This window comes from Scylla paramamosain, chromosome 8 (genome assembly GCF_035594125.1).
Source record: "Scylla paramamosain isolate STU-SP2022 chromosome 8, ASM3559412v1, whole genome shotgun sequence".
NCBI lineage: Eukaryota > Metazoa > Arthropoda > Malacostraca > Decapoda > Portunidae > Scylla > Scylla paramamosain.
The window spans coordinates 15,877,418-15,902,039 of record NC_087158.1 but is presented as its reverse complement, the minus strand read 5'-3'; the positions used below and the strand labels follow the sequence as shown (position 1 = coordinate 15,902,039).

Here is a 24,622-nt window from a genome sequence, read left to right as displayed (position 1 = left end):
CAGCCGCTGTTTCCTGTCACGTCTCGGGGCTCCCTTATAACCCCTGATCCTTCCCCTCCTTTTTTCCCTTCTTTCCCTCCCTTGTTCCCTCTTCTCTCCCTCGTCTCCCATACTCCTTTTCTCCCAGCAGCCACTATACACTATTTCCCTCCCTACTCTATTTTTCTTTCCATCTTTCTACCTTATCCCCCCTTCTCTCCCTTGCTTTCCTCCCAACACCATCTACCTTCCAAAATCTTCCCTCCATCCCTGCAACTCCTACACCCTGCTCTCTCTCTCTCTCTCTCTCTCTCTCTCTCTCTCTCTCTCTCTCTCTCTCTCTCTCTCTCTCTCTCTCTCTCTCTCTCTCTCTCTCTCTCTCTCTCTCTCTCTCTCTCTCTCTCTCTCTCTCTCTCTCTCGTACCTTTTTCCTCACATTTCAAATAAACATTCCCCAAGAAGAGTGAAGGATAATCAAAGAGAAACTGATATTCTGAGATTATTTACCTTGAGAATCACAAAGACACCAATGAACTGACACTCAACGCCAAGGGGTGACTTATTAGTTCTGGAATGCCTACCAGAGACTGTCAACATAAGCATCACCGTGACGTGCTTAGTGAGAACAGACACACGCACATACACTCATTACAAGTGATCCATCCAAGGGAAAATTAATCAGTCTTCCTTCCTCATTCTCACACTCAGCCAAACTAAATGCAAAATCATGAGTTTTTTTTTTTTTTTTTTTGGTAGTTTATTTATTTTTATGGATATTTTCCACTTGGATACCGCCTGCAAGTCCCGGTGATCGTAAACGTTTCGGTGTCTGACCTGTGCTTACTCCGCCTCCGAGTCCCGTGTTTGTAAACGTTTCCGCGTCTCGCCGTCTTCACTTTGTCTCTTGGTAGTTCAAGTTGCTATTCGTTAATTTTTGTCCGTTTCTTTTTTTTTATTTTTCTTCTATCCTTTGTATATTTTTTTTATTATTAACGTACTTTTTTTCTTTTGATGTTATTTTTCCTTATTTATTGATACTTTTTTCTTTTATTTGATGTTTTGTATTTTTCTTTTTACTGATTGATATACTTTTTCCGTTTTTAGTTTTCATTTTGTTCTTTTTAGTATATTTTCTTCACTTATGGACTTCTTTTCGCTTTTATTTTTCATTGTCCTTTTATGTTTATATATATATATATATATATATATATATATATATATATATATATATATATATATATATATATATATATATATATATATATATATATATATATATATATATATATATATATATATATATATATATATATATATATATATATATATATATATATATATATATATATATATATATATATATATATATATATATATATTTTTTTTTTTTTTTTTTTTTTTCGTCACTTAATGACACATTCATGTTTTTTTTTCAATGTACTGTATTTTTACTTGTCCCTTATTGACTAACTTTTTTTGCTTTCTTCCTTTCTTTATTTTGTTATTTTTTTCTTTTATGTTTTGTTTGTTTAGCTCTACTTACAGACACTTGTTTTTTTTTTTGTTTTTTTACTTTTATTCTTTTGTTTTTCGTTTGTTACTGTTCAGGGATGGGCTTTGTATGTTTTTCTTTTTGACTTTAATTTTGTCGTTTCTCATTTTTTTTTTATTTTACACTTTACTTATGTATTATGATTTTTTTCTTTTCATTTTTTTTCTTTTTAGCTGTTCTACTCTGGTTTTTAGGATCTGTTCTTCTGATATCTTTATTTATGTTCATTTTCTTCTTAAAACTTTATTTATGCTTTGCTTTTTTGCTTTTCTTTAATTACTAACATTTTACTTTTCTATTTTCTTGTGTCCTTTTTCTTTATTTATTGAAATATCCTTTATTATTTTTTGCTTTTCTTTTTTTAATCAGTGTTCTTTTTTCTTGTTAGTTTTTTTTTATATTTTTTCTCTACTAATTTACTTACTTTTTTTCTTTTAGTCTTTATTTCTTCGCTTTTTTATTTTATTTCTTTTTTTTTTACATCTTTTGTATTTCCTTTTCCATACTTATTGAAAAATGTGTATTTTTTTCTTTGCATTTTTATTTTATCCTATTGTTTTGATGTTTTGTATTTTTTGTGTTTACCTATGAACACATACTTCTTTCTTTTTCGGGGATGTTATTTCTTTTTTTTTTTCTTTAAGGTTTTATAATGTTTATTTTTATATTCATATACAGTTTTTGTTTCTATTTTTCTTTTTATTTATTTTTCATATTTTTTTGTGTTCTTCCTTTAGTTAATATATATATATATATATATATATATATATATATATATATATATATATATATATATATATATATATATATATATATATATATATATATATATACATCTTTTTTTTCAGGGCATTGTAATTTTATTTTGTTGTTCTTTCTTGTTGTTGAAATTTTGTATTTTCTTTTCTTTACTACTTGGCAGATATACTTTTTCCTTTTAGTTTTCATTTTCTTTTTCCATATCTTTTCTCTGCTTTTATTTTTTTTTCTTTTCGCTTTTATTATTTTTTTTACCTTCTACGTTTAATTGCGTTTTATTGTCCTTCTACGTTCTTCATTTTTTTTTGTCTCCTTTACTTATTTATAAATGTTTTTTTTTTATTATTTATTCTTATTAATTATATTTTTATATTTTTTTTATTTTTTTTTTTTTACTTACTAACACTTTTCTTTTGATTTGCTTTGATGTTTTCTTTACCTAATAACAGTTTTTTTTCTTTTTTTATTTGTTTCATGTCTTTATTCTTTGACTCATATTTTTGTTTTCTTTTTTATTTTCTATTTTTTTCATGTTCAATTTGATCTGCTTTAATTGAAACCTTTTCCGGTTTTTTCTTGTTTTTTTTTTCTTTTTTTAATTTCTACTTTTTTTCTTTTGGTTTTCCGTTTGTTCATTTTTCTGGGAGGAGTCTGTTTTCCTTCTTTATTTTCTTTTTTTCATTTTTTTATTTTTTTTTTTTTTTTTTTTTTGCATTTTAAGTTTTACGATTTTTTTCTTTTCGTTTTTTTCCTGTTTTGTTTTATTTTTTTTTATTTTTTTTATTTATTTTTTTTTTAAGCGTATATTCTTTTTGATATTTTGCTTTTCATGTTTTTCATTTTTTTTACTGCCAAATTATTTTTTTCCTTTTTTTCTTTTTTTCTTCTTGTTTATTCTTTATTTATTTGCTGACATCCTTTTTTGTTTTGGTTTTTATTTCTATTTTTAATAAATATTCTTTTTTTTGTTTTCCTTTAATAAAATAAAATTTTTAATGTTTTTTTTATTTTCTTTCCTTACTAATTTACACACTTTTTTCTCCTCGTTTTATTATTTTTTTTATTATTATTCGATCTTTCGCGTTGTTTTTTTTCTGTTATGTATCTTTTTGTATTTACTTCTCTATACTTATTAAAAATATATCTTTTTTCATTTTTTTTTTCTTTGTTTTGTTTTGTATTTTTTTTTTTTTTTTGTCTTCACCCATAAACTCATACTTTTCTTTATTCTTTTTTTCTTTTCTGTTTTGCAGTTTTATTATTTTGATTTTATATATTTTCATTTTATTTTTTTCATTTGTTTTTGATGTTTTGTATTTTCTTTGCTTAATATTTTTCCTTGTCTATTTTTTTTTATTTAGTTTTTGGTACTTTGTAATTTTCTTTTCTTCTTTCTTCTTTTTTTTGTATTATATACTTTCTTGTCTTTACTAATTAGCACATATACTTTTTTCTTTTTGTTTCATTTTTTTATGTATCTTTTTAAATTTTTCACAAACAATTTCTTTATTTTCATTTATAATTTCCTTTGTATAATTCATGTTTTTTTTTCTTATTCACACATTGCTTTGTTCATTTTAATTTTGTTTTTTTCTTTGTTTTTTTCATGTATATTTTGTATTTTTAACTATTTATTAACACAGGTCCATTTTAAGTGAACTTTTTTTTATATGATTTTACGTTTTCTGCTTCTTTCCTTCACTTAATATTTTTTTCTTGTTTTTTTTTTTTTTTTGTCTTTTTTCATGTTTTGTATTTTACTTCTTTTTCTATTTTGGCTTTACATTTTTTTCTTTTTTTAGTGCTTTTGCATTTTTTTATGTTTATAGGTTTTCTATTTTCTTTTATCGTCTTACTGACACATACATTCTTTCGTTTTTTTTCTCGTTTTTTTTATTTCTTGTTCTTCATCTCTTCAGTTTTCTGGTATTTTTTTTTGTTGTTTGTATTTTTTTCGTTTCTTTACTTATTGACATTTCCTTTCTATTAGTTTTATTTTCTTCTATTTTTCTTTCTTTTCACGTTTTTCTTCTTTTTTTCCTTTTCGTTTTTTTTTTTTCTTATTATTTCTTTCTTTACCTACTAACCCCGTATACTTTTTGAAGAATTTTTATTTATTTATTTTTTTTTTAAGTTTTGTATTTTCTTCCTTTACATATTAACACGTATTTTTCCTATACTTTTTTTTTGTTTTCCTCGTTTTTGTTTATTTTTTCTTAGTTTTCATGTTCTGTAATTTTAGTTTTCTTTTCCTTATTGACATTTCTTTTCTTTTACTTTTCTTTTGATTTTTTCAAATTTTTTTATTCTTTTTAATATTTTTTTTATTTATTTTTGCTTTCCATAATTTCTTTCTTTCTCACCTTTCTCACCAGACGCAAGGTAGGCAATGCCTGTCAGTGTCCGGCCTCTACAAATCTTCTCCAAAGGTCTCTATCCATGAAATCCTCATCTCTGGTTATTTCTTGTAGATTTCTTCCTCTTCGTTCAGCAGCTTCTTCAACTCCCTGCATCCATCGCTTCCTAGGTCGTCCCACCGGCCTCCTGCCTAGAGGAACCCATTCCAGAAACTTCCTTGCGTATCTTGTATCTTCCATTCTTTGGACATGTCCATACCATCTCAATTTGTTCTTTTCAATTATCTTCAGTACAGATGTTATCCCTAATCTCTCTCTGGTTTCTTCATTTCTAATTCTATCAAGTCTGGTCACACCTCAGATCATTCTCAGAACTCTCATTTCTGCTGCTTGTATTTGTGAAGATGTTCTTGTTGTCAGTGTCCAAGTTTCTGACCCATATAGAAGTACTGGTCTTAGTATTGTTGTAAATATTATGGTTTTAGCTTTTGTTGGAATATTCTTATCTTTAAGTATGGGATACAATGCACTGACATTTGCATTGTACTTCTGTATTCTATTTAAAATTTCTATATTCTGTCTGTTTTCCTCGTCGAAAAGTACTCCCAGATAACAAAATTTGTCGGTCTGCTTCAGTTTAACGTTTTCTATGTAAATATTACATTCCTCCTTTATTCTGCCAACTTTCATTATTTCTGTTTTTTGTTTGTTCATTCTCATTCCTTCCCTATTTAAGAAATCATTCCATCTTGTCATGGCCTCTTGAAGATCTTGTTGGCTTCCTGTCACGACAGCGACATCGTCTGCATAGGCCAGCGTGATCTCTTTATCCTCCCTTACACACACTTCCTTCAGGCATCTGTCCATGTATATAATGAATAGCAAAGGAGAGAGCACTCCCCCTTGTCTCACTCCTGTCTTAATGCTAAACCATTCACTCTCCAGCTCTCTGTTCTTGACTCTGCTCTTATATATACTCTTAATTACTCGTATCAGTTTAGAGTTTATGCCGTAGTCTTGATGTTGTAAGACTCTCCACAAGCAATCTCTTCTAATTCTATCAAAGGCTTTTTCCAGATCTATAAAAGCCACATATTTATCAATGTTCCACTCCCAATTCTTCTCCATTATCATCTATAAAGTGAACACTAGATCTGTCGTGCTCCTATTGGGCCTGAAACCATACTGCCATATTCCTAGTTTCTCCTCGACACAGGTTCTTAATCTTTTCTCAACTATTCTTTCATATAATTTTCCAACATGAGATAACAGGAATATACCTCTATAATTTGCACAATCTGTTTTACTGCCTTTCTTATATATTGGACATACTATTGCTTTGTGCCAGTCATGGGGCACTTTCTCCTCTTTCCACACATTACTGAAAATGTACCTCATCCACTCTACACATTCTTCCCCAGCAGCTTTAAATAGCTCTATATTTCTTTACCAACTGACCCATATACATTTTTGGAGTGTTTTTATTTCTTTTTTTTTTTCTTTTACTATTTTCCATTCCTATAATTATTGATACATGCTTTTCTTCTGACTTTTATTTCGTTCATTTTTTTTAATGAAGGGCACCATAAATGTTACGACCGCAGATCACGTTCCAGCTGACTCCGGCCTCACCCTTGCCCATAGACGTTCACTTTTACTTGAGTTCTCTCGAGACGTGACAGTACTGACATGGCCTCTCTGCTCAGCGGTGACGATGAAGACTGTGGTCCCTGAGCCGTGGTTGTGGCATATGTCGCAGCAAAACTAGAGAAACTCAAGAGACGAAGAAACACACGGGTTGAGGAGTGGCAGCAAGTCGTGTACCACAGACATGGCGTGTAGACATCACCAGCTCTAGCTGATGCATTCTGCAATATTCTTAAGTTCTTTTCGAAAGAAATTCTTGGGGTTGTGTATTTCTTTAGCGATACAGTCTGGAGTGGCCGTTGCATCCTTTCCTTGTAAATTCTCTAACAAAATGTCATATGCTGCATTCCCTTCACCCTTGTCGCTTCAATCTTTAATTTTCACCTTCCATTGACAAGGTTATTCTTCTTAAACTTCAACGAAATCGGCCCAAAACTATTTATCTGCGGACGTCGCCGTCATCTTCACGCTGTGAATGTTACTTCAGAACTGAAGGTTAACGTACGACAATGCCAAACACGTTCAAACTTCAACCAGGATATTGGTGGTGGCAGATTCTGATCGGGCCGCTAACTCCTCGACTTCCGGTGGTGCGATACTTCATCCACGGTGAGATTTGTTTATGATCCCGGCGGTAGGATCCAGCGGTCGTAACGTCTATGGGACCCTTAACAAAACATTGCGTAAACCATTCATTAAATCACGTCACCGCCAGAGTCTGTCCGGGTCACACACCAGGCTTCTCACTCCTTCGTGTCCCGCGTCGCCTCCTTGTGTAACTGCTGCAGCAGGTCGATGAGCGCAGCGAGGCGGGGGCGCTTACGTGGATTGAGTTTCTGGGCACGTAGTATCCAGCGTGTGAGGGCGGCCATGTGATGTCTCTGGACTCGCGTGTTCCCGGAGAGCAGCTCCTCCTCCAGCAGCTGGGCCACGCTGTACACGTCGGAGGCCTCGCCGCACGGGTGGGTGTGCAGGAGCAGTTCCGGCGCCAGCCAGGAGTACGACTCCGTGTCTGACGTGTACTCGTAGATCTCGGTGGTGCCGACCCGCCGGGCGAGGCCGAGATCAATGATGGTCGCCTTAGGGGCGTTACTATCCACCTGAACGCAGATGTTGTCTCCCTTAATGTCGTTATGAGAAAAGCCTTTGTCGAGCATCTGCTGTAGTGTTCTTGAGATCTGCAGGAAGACGCTGATGGCGTCGGCGAAGGAAGGCCGGGTCAGGAAGTACTTGGGCAAGGTGGTTCCGGCAAAACTAGTGATCATCTGTCGCGTGGAGACGCACACGCCCAACAGTCGCTGCACGCCGGGAAGCCGCAGAGCGTGCAGGTTTGTGGCCTCGGTGGCGAGATCGTCAAGTCCGTCACGCGGGAACTTCTTGATGACAAGTGACTGCCTCGTGTTGGGATCGACGGCGAGGTGGCACGAGCCGTAGCTGCCCGAACCCAACAGCTTGGTGCCCAGGCTGGTGATGTCCCTGACTTCACTCTTCTTGAAGAGACGGACGCCCCGCTGGTGAAGGAGCCGCGCTGTGTCCAACTTCTTCCGGATAAGTTCTTTTGGCTTGGCACGTCGCTCCTTGTCTTCCTTCGTTTTAGTGTTCTGGTCCACGCTAAATGGCTGTGAGGCTTTTGAAGATGATGGCGTGTCATGAATCTTGCGCCTCTTTTCGGAGTGAGGCGAAGATTCAGATGCGGATCGTTTTTTGTTGTAGTTAGACACGGTTACGCTGTTCTCGCCTGCTGCTTCTTGAGTTGTATTCTCGCGTTTCTTAATGACGGCAGCAGTTTGTTCATTTGGTGACTGAGAAGGAATCTTGCGCCTCTTGGCGGAGCGAGGCGAAGATTCAGATGCGGATCGTTTCTTGTTGCAGCTGGACGTCGTTACGCTGGTGTCGCCTGCTGCTCGGTCATTACTGTGCATGCACTTCTCAGTCACGGCGGTAAGTTCTTCGTGTTGTGGCGGTGAGGGAATCTTGCGCCTCTTCACGACGGAGGGACAAGATTCACACACCGCCACGTCAGTCGCCGGCCTCTTCCGCGTGTTGCCTGCCACAGACCCGCTGGTCTGCAGGTCAGGCGGGCCGACGCTGTGCTTGCGCTTCTTGATGATAACCATGGCAGGACACTCCTCGCGGCGTGAGGGTAAATCTGTCTTGCGCTTTTGTGCCTTGTTGGGAGACTGCTGCTCCATTGCTCCTGAAGTTTTGCTGTCCTTGGCGGGTGTCATCTTTGGTACTTACTGAGAAGCCAGTCACTAGAAGGTTCAGGCCTTATGTATCTACCCTGAAGTGTGAACAGTATTCCCAGCTGCCGAGCCGCCGCTCCAAGCAGTCAGCCAATCAGCGCCGCCGGCCCCTTCACTAACTCCAACCTCTCCTCTCCCTGAACCCCTTCCCTCTTCCTTTCTCCCCTCCCTCCACTCTCTCTCTCTCTCTCTCTCTCTCTCTCTCTCTCTCTCTCTCTCTCTCTCTCTCTCTCTCTCTCTCTCTCTCTCTCTCTCTCTCTCTCTCTCTCTCTCTCTCTCTCATTTCAATTCAGTTCAATTTAATGTAAATTGCTTACTAGCCATATATGTGCAAAAGCCATATATATACAAAAGTAAACTCATTCATATGCTTAACGTAAAAATGATATGGTTGGGGTCGTTAAATTAGGCATTTCTGACAGGTCCTTCCAGTTACCTATTTTGTGTCTAGAAATAACGACAGAATGACAGAACTGTACCTTGCACCGGTAAAGGCAGATAACTCTTATATACCTTGCACTGGTGGAAAGACAGATAATTCACATATAAGAACATAAAAGGAGGGAAGCAGCAAGCAGCCATCAGGCCTACACGTGGCTGTCCTGTTTAAAACATACTGAACTCTTTCCTTCCATCATCCCATCCATTGCTCCTCAAGTAATTTAATTACATAATTTTCAACTGATTTCTCGGCAGTTAACTTGAAGCCCCTTGTATTCTTCTCTCGTCCCTCAAGGAGTTGCCTCCCAGAGTTTGGGAGCGTCTCTTTCTGTGTGTCTTCCTCTTCCTGCCTTCAAGGCCTGCCACGTGTAGGCGTGTAGGTCTTATTACATGTTGCTGTGTTCTTATAGTCTCCAGACTCCGTCCTTTTCTGTCTATTGAGGAAGATGAGAAGGAGCAGAGTCGGATAAAGTTTACAATGAAGGAGCAAAAAGGAAGCTTACGTGAGGGAAAAAGTTTATTAGGAAAGAGAAAGTTATTTAGCTTTCTGATAGTGAGAGAAGCTGTACGAATCTTGACGCTTTGGTGTCTCCTTCATGTTCTTGACCTTCTTCTTCTTCTTCTTCTTCTTCTTCTTCTTCTTCTTCTTCTTCTTCTTCTTCTTCTTCTTCTTCTTCTTCTTCTTCTTCTTCTTCTTCTTCTTCTTCTTCTTCTTCTTCTTCTTCTTCTTCTTCTTCTTCTTCTTCTTCTTCTTCTTCTTCTTCTTCTTCTTCTTCTTCTTCTTCTTCTTCTTCTTCTTCTTCTTCTTCTTCTTCTTCTTCTTCTTCTTCTTCTTCTTCTTCTTCTTCTTCTTCTTCTTCTTCTTCTTCTTCTTCTTCTTCTTCTTCTTCTTCTTCTTCTTCTTCTTCTTCTTCTTCTTCTTCTTCTTCTTCTTCTTCTTCTTCTTCTTCTTCTTCTTCTTCTTCTTCTTCTTCTTCTTCTTCTTCTTCTTCTTCTTCTTCTTCTTCTTCTTCTTCTTCTTCTTCTTCTTCTTCTTCTTCTTCTTCTTCTTCTTCTTCTTCTTCTTCTTCTTCTTCTTCTTCTTCTTCTTCTTCTTCTTCTTCTTCTTCTTCTTCTTCTTCTTCTTCTTCTTCTTCTTCTTCTTCTTCTTCTTCTTCTTCTTCTTCTTCTTCTTCTTCTTCTTCTTCTTCTTCTTCTTCTTCTTCTTCTTCTTCTTCTTCTTCTTCTTCTTCTTCTTCTTCTTCTTCTTCTTCTTCTTCTTCTTCTTCTTCTTCTTCTTCTTCTTCTTCTTCTTCTTCTTCTTCTTCTTCTTCTTCTTCTTCTTCTTCTTCTTCTTCTTCTTCTTCTTCTTCTTCTTCTTCTTCTTCTTCTTCTTCTTCTTCTTCTTCTTCTTCTTCTTCTTCTTCTTCTTCTTCTTCTTCTTCTTCTTCTTCTTCTTCTTCTTCTTCTTCTTTTTCTTCTTCTTCTTCTTCTTCTTCTTCTTCTTCTTCTTTTTCTTCTTCTTTTTCTTCTTCTTTTTCTTTTTCTTTTTCTTTTTCTTTTTCTTTTTCTTCTTCTTTTTCTTCTTCTTTTTCTTCTTCTTCTTCTTCTTCTTCTTCTTCTTCTTCTTCTTCTTCATAAAGCACCCTCACATGGGCCAAAAAGTTTGCTGCTGCTTTTTCCTCTTTTTGTATTCCCTCTTTAACCCCCCTTCCTCCTTCTCTTCCTCCTTCTCTTCCTCCTGTTCCTCCTCGTCGTCGTCGTCGTCGTCGTTACTGCCTTTTCCGTCATTTTCATCACCTTTTGCTATCTCTTACCATCGTCCTTTTTTTTTTCTCTACCATTATCTGCCTCCTCGTCCTCGTTGTTTTTTTGTCATCCTCCTCCTCCTCCTCCTCCTCCTCCTCCTCCTCCTCCTCCTCCTCCTCCTCCTCCTCCTCCTCCTCCTCTTCTCCTCCTCCTCCTCCTCCTCCTCCTCCTCCTCCTCCTCCTCCTCCTCCTCCTCCTCCTCCTCCTCCTCCTCTATCATCCTCATCATTATTTTCTTCAAACTTTTTAAAGAAAATTCGTGGGTCTCTCTCTCTCTCTCTCTCTCTCTCTCTCTCTCTCTCTCTCTCTCTCTCTCTCTCTCTCTCTCTCTCTCTCTCTCACTGTGGAAAATCTTTTACGATATTGAAAAAATAATAAATCACTTTTGCGTCCACGTGTTTTGGGAGTTTTCCGGCGAATGACGAGGCAGGGGAAAGCTTTACCCCTTCCCTCTCTCTCTCTCTCTCTCTCTCTCTCTCTCTCTCTCTCTCTCTCTCTCTCTCTCTCTCTCTCTCTCTCTCTCTCTCTCTCTCTCTCTCTATCTATCTATCTATCTATCTATCTATCTATCTATCTATCTATTTGTCTCTCTCTTCCTTTCTGTCTCATTTCATCTAACTTTGTAGTGACAAGTTTTTTTTTCTATTTTTCTTTTTTCATTCCTTATGTATTTTATTTATTTATTTATTTATTATTTCCCTACGGCACTTTTTTTCATATGTTGTTTATTTTCTCATCTCTTCAGGTAGCGACCGAGGAAGAAAGGAGGAAACTCTCAACCATTTTCCTCCTTCTCCTCCTCCTCCTCCTCTTCTTCCATTACTCTTTCTCTTTCATTATTTTTACTTTCTCTCTCCACTTCCTCTTCTTCTCCTCCATTACCTTGACCCCGTTTTCTTCCCTTGTGTTCTTCCTCCTCATTTGTTTCTTCTCGTCTCTCTCCTTCTCGTCACCTGCTTTTCCTCTTTTCTAAGCTTTCAGTGGAGTCAGTGTGTCTTCGGTACGAAACGCAGAACTCTAGACGTACTATTTTGGGTTCGTGGAGTCGGCACCCCCCTCCCTCCCCCTTCACTTTAAATTAATACACTGAAATACCAACCGTCTCATTTTGTATCCATTGAGTTTTCGTTAGTTCACCCCATTTCCTTTCATTTATTCATATTTTTAGTGATTTTTTTTTATCATGCCTTCATATTGTTTTTAATACCAATATTTTAACCTGCCGTCTTTGTTGCTTTGCACGTTTTCCAGCCTCGTCATATGGCCGCGATGTTGCGATGCCTTAAATCAATTAATTAATCAATCAATCAATTTTCCTCCTCTCCCTCTTCTTTTTTTCATCCATAAAGCAAATGAACAGAATTTTAAACGTTCTCTCTCTCTCTCTCTCTCTCTCTCTCTCTCTCTCTCTCTCTCTCTCTCTCTCTCTCTCTCTCTCTCTCTCTCTCTCTCTCTCTCTCTCTCTCTCTCTCTCTCTCTCTGTGTGTGTGTGTGTGTGTGTGTGTGTGTGTGTGTGTGTGTGTGTATCTCCTTTTTTCCTTCTTATCTCTTCTTCCGCCACTCCCTCGTTCGTCCTTCACTCTCCCTCTTCCCTCCTTGTCTTCTTCCTTCGTTCTTCCCTCTCTCCTTCCCTCCCTCCTCCCCTCCAGTTTCCTTCCGTCCCCTGTCTCCCTTGTCCTTCTCTCCGTCCCTCCTTCCTTCCTGCCGTCTCTGTCCTTCCTCACACACACACACACACACACACACACACACACACACACGTACGTTTAGTTTAATTACGTTCCGTTGAAATGCCATCAGAGAGAGAGAGAGAGAGAGAGAGAGAGAGAAACTGAATGACTGACTTTCATACAATTAACTAGCAGCATTAGCAAAGAAAGAAAAAAAACATTAAAGAATTACTTGAAAAAAAAAAAAAAAAAAGGAAATAGATAAGTGTAACCTGTAACATTCAATCATCCCCTTCATTTTCCTTAATTCCTGGTGATAGAAATTGCTTCACGAAATTCCCGTTAAAACAAAGGCAATGCGTCGTGCAGCTTGTGTTTCAATATCGTTCAGAATTTGCAGATAGAAAAGAAAAAAGAAAAATTCAGGTGATGCCACGTGTGAGAATTTCATGCCTTTTTTTTATTATTATTATTTGTGGTGAGGGAAAGGGAAGAGGGGGAAGGGAGAAGGGGAAAAGGGAGGGGGCACGGAGAATTGAATGTTAAGTGGAGGGAGGGAAGGGGGCTGGATACCACTCTAAAAGGTTCTGAAATATGGAATTGTGCAGGATTAGTGTAAGCTTCCAATTGTTGTGTCTAGTCTCTCTCTCTCTCTCTCTCTCTCTCTCTCTCTCTCTCTCTCTCTCTCTCTCTCTCTCTCTCTCTCTCTCTCTCTCTCTCTCTGCCCTTAATTTTGACTTCCTCCCCTTCCTTTCTCTTTTCTAAAACCTTGCACTTCCTCCTCTCCCTTTCCCCTCAGCAGTAACCTGGTGTGAGAGAGTGAGAGTGGACAGTGTAGTGGTGCTGGGAGTTGACAGGAATGGTTCGCTGTGGCGTGGGACTCAGGACTCTACCCTCTGCCTTGTTTATCCTGCTCCTCTCTTACTCTTTCCTGCAAATTTTCACCTGATGTAACTTGCCACATGATTCAGGACATAAATATAGTTCATTAAGTCTTCACCAGTAAGTTTGACGTAGGCATATTAATTGTGTAGTTTTTTTTTTTTATGTATATATATGGACTACAGTTAATTTATTAGAAAAAGTTCATACAACTTATTGTATACATAAGTTTAATTGACATTGTAATTAAAATGTAAGCCGAGTCAATAAGCATCTATCTGTTTATTTCTTTATCTGTCCATCTGTCTGTTTATTTCCCTCATCTTTACTCTCCTCCCATTCGTCTCTTTTGTACAGACGTCTCATATGTGATATCATGTTCCTTGGTGGTCACTGAAAGGTCTCTGTGGCTTTCTGTCTTTCCTGTAGTTGTGCATTCGCTTCAGTATCTTGGTGTCTTCATTTCTCATTTACGGTGTGTGTTTTGGTTTAATCCTTGCATTGCTATGGAATTTCCCTTATAAACATTCAGAACATCGTAAAAAATATCTTTGAGAAAATTTGCGCGGACACAGGAAATGAAAGGATAGGAGATTATTGTTGTTGAATTGTCGGTGAAATGTATAGAGCTCTAAAAGTTTAACTTTTTACAATTAATATAGATTTCTATTTGTGTATTTTTTTTATTCTTAAGCATTTTTTTGTAAATTAGTTAATTAATTTACTCTTAACATCTACAGCTCTATATAAGTTTACCTAATAAAGTTCATTACTTGATGCAAAGTATATAATTGTCTTCATCATATATGATGGGTATTGGATAGGCCGGGTTGGTACACAGTGGGCTGAGTTGATAGTGGACCGAAAGAAGAGAAGACCGTGGCACTTCAAGTGTTCATAACACTTCATTTGGGTTTCCCGAGGCTCTACTTAACCTCATTTTAAGTTTGTTTACCTTAAGAGCACTTCTGAGTATCCCTGAGTCCCCGCGATGAGTGTGTGTGTCCTGGAGTGTTTCTGGAAGTCCATTTGAGTTACTTGGAAATACTTGCTCTACTTTACCTACTTGAACAGCTCGCCTGGAATTCCTCGAGTCACTTGCTCCTGTATTGAAAGTTTATTTGATCGTTGGTAAACGCTGCCATTTGTGTCGCGAGAATTTTGTTAAGTAATCGTTTCGTTTCTTTATTCCATTACTCTAATAACTTCAATTACTTCGATAGCTCACTTGTATCATGGATCTATTATTTTACTTCTTAATTGGTGTATTTAGTGTACCCAGTGAGAGAGAGAGAGAGAGAGAGAGAGAGAGAGAGAGAGAGAGAGAGAGAGAGAGAGAGCTCACCACGTCAATGGCCTTCCTGGAATGTCCTGTACCTTCATCATGGCTCTTCATCATCGCGTCCTGCTTTCGTTGTGTGGCGGGGCATGTGTCAGGCTATTACTTGGAAGGAGGAGGAGAAGGAGGAGGAGGAGGAGGAAGGTGTGGAGAAAAGATGGATTGAGTTCGGAGAAGGATAGGATGAAAGAGAGGTGGTGCAGATATTAGGAGAGAAAAGGTGGAGGAGAAAGAGAGGAGAGAGTAAAAAAAAAAGAGGGAAAAACAGTGTTCATGATAATGGATGTAGTGGGGAAGTAATGGAGGAGGAGGAGAAGGAGGAGGGCACTGTTCCACTAATACAGGGACATATAGACTTTATTTTCATCTCACGCTCACATGTTCACTTCATTTCATTTCATTTCCCCACTTGTTTCTCTCACACCCTCTCACTTCATCCTCAGTGTGCTTCACTCACTCGTCACTCCACCTTTCCCTCCCCATCCTTTCCTCACTGACACATCATCATCATCATCATCATCATTAACCATCGCCACTCACGATCTAATTGCCCATCTATTCCAAGCCATCCCTACAACACCTCGCCGTCCGTGTTGTTATATTAAAGGGTTCACGTTTTGCTCCTTTATTTGACAGGATGTAGTGGGAATTATTCAGGTTTTTCAGAGTGTTCGGGATTCTAGTGACAGTTGAACAAGATGCCTGCACCACCAATGAGAAACAGGCTTTAGTTGGAGTTGTTTCAAGAGTGTTTTCGTGATTCTAGTGACAACTGAATAAGGTAGTGTTTTCGTGAGTCTAGTGACAACTGAACAAGGTGTCTGCAGTGCTAAACAGGCTTCATTCGAAATTGTTCGGGTTTTCAGGAGTGTTCTCGTGATCCTAGTGAAAATCTAACAAGGCAGTGGAGGAAAAATACCCTTAAGAACATGGTTAATCGTCTCCGTGGCTTATGAAAGTTGTGCTAATGAGAGAAAAGTTTCCGAACACGCGTCTTAGTCTCATCCTTCCCTTGAAAGTTTTGTGTCTACCTTGCTTTCTGCTGCCATTCCTAGACTGCCACTCTCCCATGCAGACATAAACGCTCCCTTAGCCTCCTCATTTCTTGTGGCATAATCGCGGCTCTCGGCACCAGGAAATTAACACACTGACTAATGAAAGAAGAATAAAAATGAGTGAATGCCCCGGTAAATTAATGTGTGCGACTATTCACTCCGGTGATTGAAATTTTAAATGTGATGAACAGAAAAAGAGTTACTGGAATCCCGGGTAATTAGTAAATGCAATTAGTGATAAGAGTGGTACGATTGTAGTAGGGAAAAAAAGACAGAGGAAAAGATAGATAAAAAGTTGAGTTGAATAATGAAAAAACACATACTTTAGGTCGAAAACAAAGAAAGAAAACAAAGTTAAACAATATATATATATATATATATATATATATATATATATATATATATATATATATATATATATATATATATATATATATATATATATATATATATATATATATATATATATATATATTCAAGGCAAAAAAATAAAAAAAATAGAAAGCCATGTTGAATAATGAAAAAAACATTCAAATCAGAAAAAGAAAGTAAACAAATCTGAGTTAAACAATAAAAAAATACCTGCTCTAGGTATAAAAAGAAGAAAAAAATAGAAAACTGAATGGAATAATAAAGTAAAACATACTCAAGATAAAAAAAAAATTAAAATAAAACAAAGATGACTTGAATAATGAAAAAAATCACAAACACGCATACTGAGAATCAAACAGATGATACAAAATAAGACATAGTAAATATAAAAACAATACTTGATGGGTATATATATAAACACAGCTTTATATAAGGATTCAGATTAAAACAGACAGGAGCCGGTGAGTGTTCCGCGTGCGTGTGGCAGCGGAGGGGCGGTGGTAGTAACAGACTGACAGGGGGAGGAGGAGGAGGTGTAGGAGGTAGACGGGCAGCCAGTCACGGGGAAGTTGAGGTTTGGAGAAACGCCATCACCAAGGAGAATAGAACTGTTATAGATGATTGGCGGGGAGTTTGTGGTAAAGCTATTGTCTTGGAAGGCGAAAAGGTAATGTCTTTTTTTTTATATATTTACTTATTTATTTCATATCTCTTATTTATTTATTTGTTTATTTCATTGTTCTTTTCTTCCTGATTAGATTACGTTTTTATTTTATTTTTTTATTAAACTACAAATATATTACGTCTTGTTCTTATCCGTGTTACTCTTGTCTTTTTCATACGTGACCAGATTCATTTTCCTATTTGTCGTGAAAGAAGAAATATTTTATTTATTTATTTATTTTATTGCTGTGAACGTGAACAATAAGTGTGGTTCAACACTCTCTCTCTCTCTCTCTCTCTCTCTCTCTCTCTCTCTCTCTCTCTCTCTCTCTCTCTCTCTCTCTCTCTCTCTCTCTCTCTCTCTCTCTCTCTCTCTCTCTCTCTCTCTCTCTATGTAAATATATTCGTGCATAAATGTCTCTCTCTGGTTCCGGTTCATTAGGATGTTGATAGGACCGTGTGTGTGTGTGTGTGTGTGTGTGTGTGTGTGTGTGTGTGTGTGTGTGTGTGTGTGTGTGTGTGTGTGTTTCATTTACGTCGACACCACACATTTGACTTTATTTTCAGAGAGACAGACAGAGAGAGAGAGAGAGAGAGAGAGAGAGAGAGAGAGAGAGAGAGAGAGAGAGAGAGAGAGAGAGAGAGAGAAAATGAGTGATGGAGTGAAAGAGTCAAAGCAAAGACAGGTATTTGAGATGCAAATCCCGCCACTTTCCCACCACGAGCCGGAACTCAACCCCTACCCCGCCACAGGCACCCTCCCCTCCTCCTCAACTCTCCCCTCTCCCACCCCATCATACCTCCAGCTTCTCCCATTCCCTGCTCCCCTCCCCTTCATCCTCCACGTTCACTTTCCTCCTTTCCACCCAACCCTACCTCCTTCAAATTTCCTTATCTTCTCCCCATCCTTTCATCTCCCCTTCACTTTCCCTCCACTCCTCCCCACCCCTCCATATCTCCTTCTCTCCTTCCCTCCCCATCATATCTCCACCTTTCCTCCTTTCTTCCCCACCTATGCCTTCTCTTTCACCTCCCCATCCACCCTACTTCTCTCATCTTCCCTCCCCACCTTTCCTTCCAAATTATGCCTCCTTCCCTCCATCTCTCCAACATCTTTCTTCCTGACATGACTGAATATTTACTTCTTTCTTTCTTTCTTTCTTTCTTTCTTTCTTTCTGCCAGTTTCTCTCCTTCAGTCAATATCTTTCTTGACATTCTCTCTCTCTCTCTCTCTCTCTCTCTCTCTCTCTCTCTCTCTCTCTCTCTCTCTCTCTCTCTCTCTCTCTCTCTCTCTCTCTCTCTCTCTCTCTCTCTCTCTCTCTCTCTCTCTCTCTCTCTCTCTTCCTTTTCAATCCTTTGTCTCTTCCTATTCGTGTCCTTTAGTCTTGTCTTTGCTTCTTCTCTTTCCTCCTTTCCTTCCTCCTTGCAACTGGCCCAAACAAATTTTCTCCCTTACTTCCTCTCTATTTCGCCTCCTCCTCCTCCTCCTTCTCCTCCTCCTCCTCCTCCTCCTCCTCCTCCTCCTCCTCCTCCTCCTCCTCCTCCTCCTCCTCCTGCTCCCCCTTTCGTCCTTCATTTCCTCTCCCCCGATTCCTGGCCTCGAGTCAGTATCATTTGCACACGTCGCGGCCACACCTTCTCTTATTGATACACTTTTCTCACCTGATTGTCTGGGGACGCTCCTTGGCACCGCTCACCGCTGCCTCTCATTCCCGACCATCAGTCTTCCGCCGCTCCCGACCACGGCGCCACGGAAAAAAATAAAAAAATAAAAAAAGATAAACGGAAGTGAGGCGGTGTAATAGGTGAGAGAGAGAGAGAGAGAGAGAGAGAGAGAGAGAGAGAGAGAGAGAGAGAGAGAGAGAGGAGGGGGAGGTAACGTTTTCAGCTTGATTTTCTACTTTAGGTCTTCCTTTTTTTCTCTTTTTATCTTACTTTTTATCTTAGTTTATCATAATGTTCTCGTTTTCTTCAAAGTGTAAGGTGTTGTTCAGTTGACAGAGATGTGTAGTTTACTGGAAGTGAAGTTTTGTAATGCAATTTTTTTTTTCATTTTCTTTATTTATCTGTTTTATTTTATTTAGTTGGTTATTCATTTATTTATCTACTTATTTAGTTTGTTGCTTAGTTAGTTAGCTAGTTAATTAGTTAGATAGTTACGTGGTTAATCAGTTGGTTAGTCAGTCTGTCAGTCAGCTAATTAGTCTTTATTTGTAATTTATTTCCACTGATTTATATATTATCATCTAATTCTATTATTTTATTTACTTATCAATTTTATTATTTTTTTAATTCACTTGTGTTTTTACAGCCTGAAGGATCTGAAGAAGTCTGGCTACACTCTCACCTGTACCTGTAAGTGTTGCCATTCCTCACCCGTTGACGTGTACCTGTCTGACACACTCACCTGCTTGGCGCCACAAAGATCCAGTGCGATGTTGTACAATGCGGCGAGATGCATACACTGAAAGGGAAAAAATAGGATTAGAGGAGAACCGAGTGAGGAAATGTGAGGGAATGGTAATGAGTATGACAGGTAGCGTGCTGTATGCTTCACGTCTCTCTGGCTTCATTATTTGTTATTCTTTGTTCATTTCGCTTATATTTCCCATTGTGTTAATCTTTCTCTTCGACTGTTATACCCGTTTCTCGTCGCTAAGTTAAGACTGCGTGGAATGATGGAGATTTCAGGTACTTTATATATCTCATTTCTCTTCCTCTTCCTTTACCATCTCTGCCTTACGTCACCCCGTCAGCCACTCCCCGCCCCAACCCCATCAGCAGTGGACGCAGTGATTCACGGATGCGGTTGTGTCTTTTCGTTATAAAGTGTGACAATTCGTGGCCAATCTTCGTCTTCTTGGTGGGAGACTGCAGGTGTGAGGAGGAGGCAGAGGAGGAAAAGGGGGAGGAGGAGGAAGAAGATGAGGAGGAAGAGGAGAAAACTAAAGAAGGAAAAGAAATAGAGGGAACATTGTGGAATCGTGTTGAGAAGGAAGTGAAGGATGCAGGATTATTGGAGGAGAGAGAGAGAGAGAGAGAGAGAGAGAGAGAGAGAGAGAGAGAGAGAGAGAGAGAGACAGAGAGAGACAGACAGACAGACAGACAGACAGACAGACAGACAGACAGACAGACAGACAGACAGACAGACAGAGATACGATCAGTGAAGGAAGAAAATCGTGGATAGGTAGTTTACTGGATGGCTGAGATGGGGAGGAAGGACAGGTGGTGAAGGGGCTGTGTGTGGCGGAGGATGAAGGGAGATGTAGCCAGGTGAAAAATTGAGGGAGAGGAAAAGGAGTACAGAGAGTCGAGGAGAGAGAGTATGATGTCTGTAGGAAGAGAATGGGTGAAGGGAAGGACGAGCTGGAAGCGAGACAGACACAGAGAGTTTGGTTACGTTTAGTTTATTGACGACAGCAGCATTACATGGGTATCAGCGTCAGAATTTAAATTAGAACAATGGTCCAACGAGATATACTCCCTTTAATGAACAGGACGCACTAAAACAGCCATGTAACAGTCTGAAAGCAAAGAGTAATGTAAAAGTTGCATAATACTATATGATCAAATTACTGATCAAATTACTGAAACGAAATTGCACCTTATAAAACACTGTGACAAAATAAAAACCATTTCTAAAACGCGAAATACAAATATAAGAATTACACACACACACACACACACACACACACACACACACACACACACACACACACACACACACACACACACACACACACGAAGAACTTCAACTGAAATGCTTCAAGAAAATATCCTAAAGACTAAAAATAATATATAAAGCAAAGCTCAGGTTGACGACGAAAATATCAGAGAAAAAAAACAAACAACGAACAAGTAGGAATTCCTTTGCTGCAGATTTTATGAAATTTTCCGAAATATAAAGAAATACAGGTTTTCATGCTACTAAGATTTTCCAAGAGGTTGGTGGCGCATTCCAGTCACCCCTCCCCCTCACCCCTCTGACTCCCCTCACCCCCGATTCCCCTCTCGCACCCCCTTGGTTTCCCCCTCACCTCCCCTGAACTCCCTCACCCATTCCACCCTTGCCTTCCCCCTCCCACGTCTTCACTCCCCTCACCCATCCCCTTGTCTTCTCCCTCACCCCCCTTGCATTCCAGCTTTTGTCCAGTCTCCCTCTCCCCTCCTTCCTCGGTCTCCTCCCTGAGTCCCTTCCCACTTTCCCTCACCACTCCCTTCAGGCAACTCGTGAGAGAGAAGCAAGGAGGCACCAGGGGAGGGGAAGGAAGGGGAAGGGGGAGAGGGAGGGGGACGAGGCAGGGAAGATAGCCCAGGGGATGACCTTAGGGGACTCCTACGTGTGTGTGTGTGTGTGAGAGAGAGAGAGAGAGAGAGAGAGAGAGAGAGAGAGAGAGAGAGAGAGAGAGAGAGAGAGAGAGAGAAATCGTAGAAACGTATAACTATTATCTATTTACTTATTTATTCATTTATTTTTGTGACAAGATTCCTAATATTTAATTTATTTGAATGTATTGATATTAAGACATGGTATGATATAACATTATGAACTACAGATTTATAGCTATCTATATTTTTCAATAATAGGTACTGGGATTGTCATGTGTAATTTTCAGGTTAACTTCATTATTTAAGGTGCGTAAAATTGCCGTTGTCAATAAACTATCTGTCTATCTATGTGTTTGTGTTGTGCTAGGGTGTTGAGCTAGCACATGTGGTAATGTCCAAATCCAGGGATAACAGCAAACACTGCGTAAAATATCTCCCCCTATAATAACAAAACTGCCAAGTACAGAGTGAACCTTAATGGCCCAGAGGCCGCCCACTGACTGAAGAACAAAGAAGTAGAACAAACAAAATTTCAGAAAATAACACAAAATAGAATAATAATAACAATGAAAAATACATGGATATGGATATGGATAAGACACACGAGATGATACAATAAAAGGACATAATAGTGATATGAACAAACAAAAATGTTATGAAAATATCCCTCCTGCAGGATAAAAAGAAATATCGCTGCAGGACAGCACAAAAACAGTAATCAATGTAATCCTAACATCAGGCATAAAAATAACAATCCCTCCCAGGGCACAACAAAACAGACAAACCCACGGGACACCAAAAAGAGAGAAACAAAAAGTACATGATAAATATAAAATGGGGTCCAAAAAAAATATAAATTACATAATCCTACTGCGGAGATGATAGGAATGTGTAGGGACAGGATGAACAGAAGTGTGAGAGACAGGTGGAGACTGAGGCACTGGAGAAGCAGAAGAAGAGGAGGTGGGGACCCGAGCCTTCTTCAGCCTGTCAACATGGACAACTTCTGAAATAATAAGATTTGGATAAAAAAAGAAAATAATAATAATTTATTACCAGAAAGGCTCTCTGTAATGAGAAAAGGGCCGGAAAATTTAGGCTCTAATTTAGACTGACGCAGAGATGAGGCCTTAAAGACAGTGTCACCAATACCAAGGGACACAGGCGTGGCTGTACTGTATTGCCGACTAATCATCTCCGCGCGTGAAGCCTGCAGTCTTTCTCGCACGTTGGGCTACTAGTATGTCGTAAGGGAGACGTTTCTCTTCGCCAAACACAATATAGTGAGGAGTCTTTCCCGTTGACGAATTCACAGATCCATTAATGGAAGCAGCTACATGCGGAAGCCAATCTTGCCATGACTCATGGAGTTTACCTGCAACATTCCGAAGGATCTCCAAAATTTTTCTATTTGTCCGTTCCACAAGTCCATTAGAAGCTGGATGGTGAGCAGTAATAAAGCATTGAGAAATTCTGTACTGCTGGCAAATGGTATTAAATACTACCTCATTCTTAAACTCTGATCCATTATCAGAAAGCAAACTGAAGGTGTAGTGAATGGACGAAGGTGTGTGTGTGTTTGTGTGTGTGTGTGTGTGTGTGTGTGTTTCCAGGTAACGTTTAATGACCTGCAAATTGAATCAGGCACTAATTGCAAACTAATTATAAAAGTTAAGCAAAGTAACTCAATTCAAATCGAACTCAAATTGCGATAGAGACGCAGTGAAGGAGTGAAGGAAGAGCGCAAGGCGAAGCTGAAAAACCTCCTCCTTCCTGCTTTACTCGCCCAGTCTCGTTGAGGAAGGAAGCCTCATATTTTTACCGAGACTCGAACCCTGAACTGCGAAATATTCTAGGCAAGCACGCTAAACAATACGCCACAGGAAGGTGTATTGATAGAGAGGTTAATAGAATAATAATAAGAAGATGTTGGAGGATTAACATTTTGTATACAGGACGTGTAAAATGTGGAGAGAGAGAGAGAGAGAGAGAGAGAGAGAGAGAGAGAGAGAGAGAGAGAGAGAGAGAGAGAGAGAGAGAGAGAGAGAGAGAGAGAGACTGAGCTACATGGCTTCCAGGTGTCTCCCTTGTTAGGTGGTGAGCCCCAGCAGGTGGCTGGCATCTTGTTGTTGTTGTTGTTGTTGTTTTTGTTGTTGTTGTTGTTACTATTGTTGTTACTATTGTTGTTGTTGTTGTAGTTGTCGTTGCTGTTGTTACTATTATTGTTGTTGTTGTTGTTGTTGTTGTTGTTGTTGCCTGTGGTGCATCTGTTTGCTGACACCACAACACATTATTGTCATGTATTAACCTTCCCGTCGTGATGAACGTGAACTATATTCACTTGTTGTATACTTGTTTAGTGCGTGTGTTCATGTATGTGTGTTGCCGTTTTATTTTGTATTATTGTTTGTTCCCCTCTTCGTCATTGAATCACTTATTAGTATTAACTTTTTCCATATTTGTATTTGTTAATTTTGTTGACTAGTCCCTTTTTTTCTATATTATTTTTTTTCTATTTTTTTCTATTTTTCATGTTTGTCAACAGCATACTCTTACTACTACTACTACTACTACTACTACTACTACTACTACTACTACTACTACTACTACTACTACTACTACTACTACTGCTACTGCTACTACTACTTTCATTGGCAACCCAGTGGGTTTTTTCTATGCATTTTTGTTGCCCTTGGCCAGCACCACTCTTTAATAAAGAAAAAAACTTTTGTTACCACCACCACCACCACCACCACCAAAGTCCCGGATCTTTCATTGTCACGCTCAAGTTTCTTCCTCTTTCTGGAAATTGAGGCCACGTATACAAGAAAAGAATCTCCCTTCTCCCTAGTGGTATTTAAACCCTCCCTCCTCTCCTTCCCTCCATCCCTCCGTCCCTCCATCCCTCCATCCCTCCTTCCCTCCATCCCTCCTTCCCTCCTTCCCTCCATCCCTCCTTCCGTCTATTCATCCATCCCTCCCTCCAGTCCTTACATCTCCTCCTCCTCCCTCCACTCCACCCCTTCTTTTCTCTCGTGTCTCCCTCTCTCTCTCTCTCTCTCGCTCTCTCTCCCTCCCTCGCGGCACTCTTTCCTTCCGTCTCTTATTTCTTCCTTCCTCCATTCCTTCTTTTCGTTTCTCTTTTGTCTCCAGATATTTTACCCTTGTGTTGTACCCCTTCCCCCCCCCTCTCTCTCTCTCTCTCTCTCTCTCTCTCTCTCTCTCTCTCTCTCTCTCTCTCTCTCTCTCTCTCTCTCTCTCTCTCTCTCTCTCTCTCTCTCTGCCTTTCAACATTCTCTCTGATGAATATGAAAAAGAGAGAGAGAGAGAGAGAGAGAGAGAGAGAGAGAGAGAGAGAGAGAGAGAGAGAGACCCATGCCAGACCGTCCCCACACAGCCAGCCACCCAGCACACCCACAAAACTTTCCTCACTGCCTCCCTTCACCTCACTCCCAAGCGGCGCCACGGGAAACTTCGCCAGGAATTCGGAATCGTCGAGAGGATAATATCTGGGTCTCCTTGCCTTGCCTCGCCTTGCCAC

General features: G+C 39.0%; 1 protein-coding gene and 1 long non-coding RNA gene across 5 annotated transcripts in view; both read left to right on the top strand.

Annotated features, from left to right (window-relative positions):
- LOC135102860 (uncharacterized) overlaps positions 1-24,622 on the top strand; it is a 195,846-nt gene that overhangs the window by 85,045 nt on the left and 86,179 nt on the right. For 3 of the 4 annotated variants that reach the window (XR_010269804.1, XR_010269802.1, XR_010269801.1), the window contains exon 3: positions 19,063-19,271. This is a non-coding gene — a long non-coding RNA (uncharacterized LOC135102860). Of the gene's footprint in view, positions 1-19,062; positions 19,272-19,507; positions 20,502-24,622 lie in introns of those variants that run through there. The other variant, XR_010269803.1, reaches the window with a different exon arrangement.
- Positions 9,684-10,601, top strand: LOC135103170 (uncharacterized protein DDB_G0271670-like; the record flags this gene model as incomplete). The annotated part of the gene is made up of 1 exon (XM_064009263.1): positions 9,684-10,601. A coding segment is annotated over one exon (918 nt), but the record flags the coding sequence as incomplete, so codon positions are not given.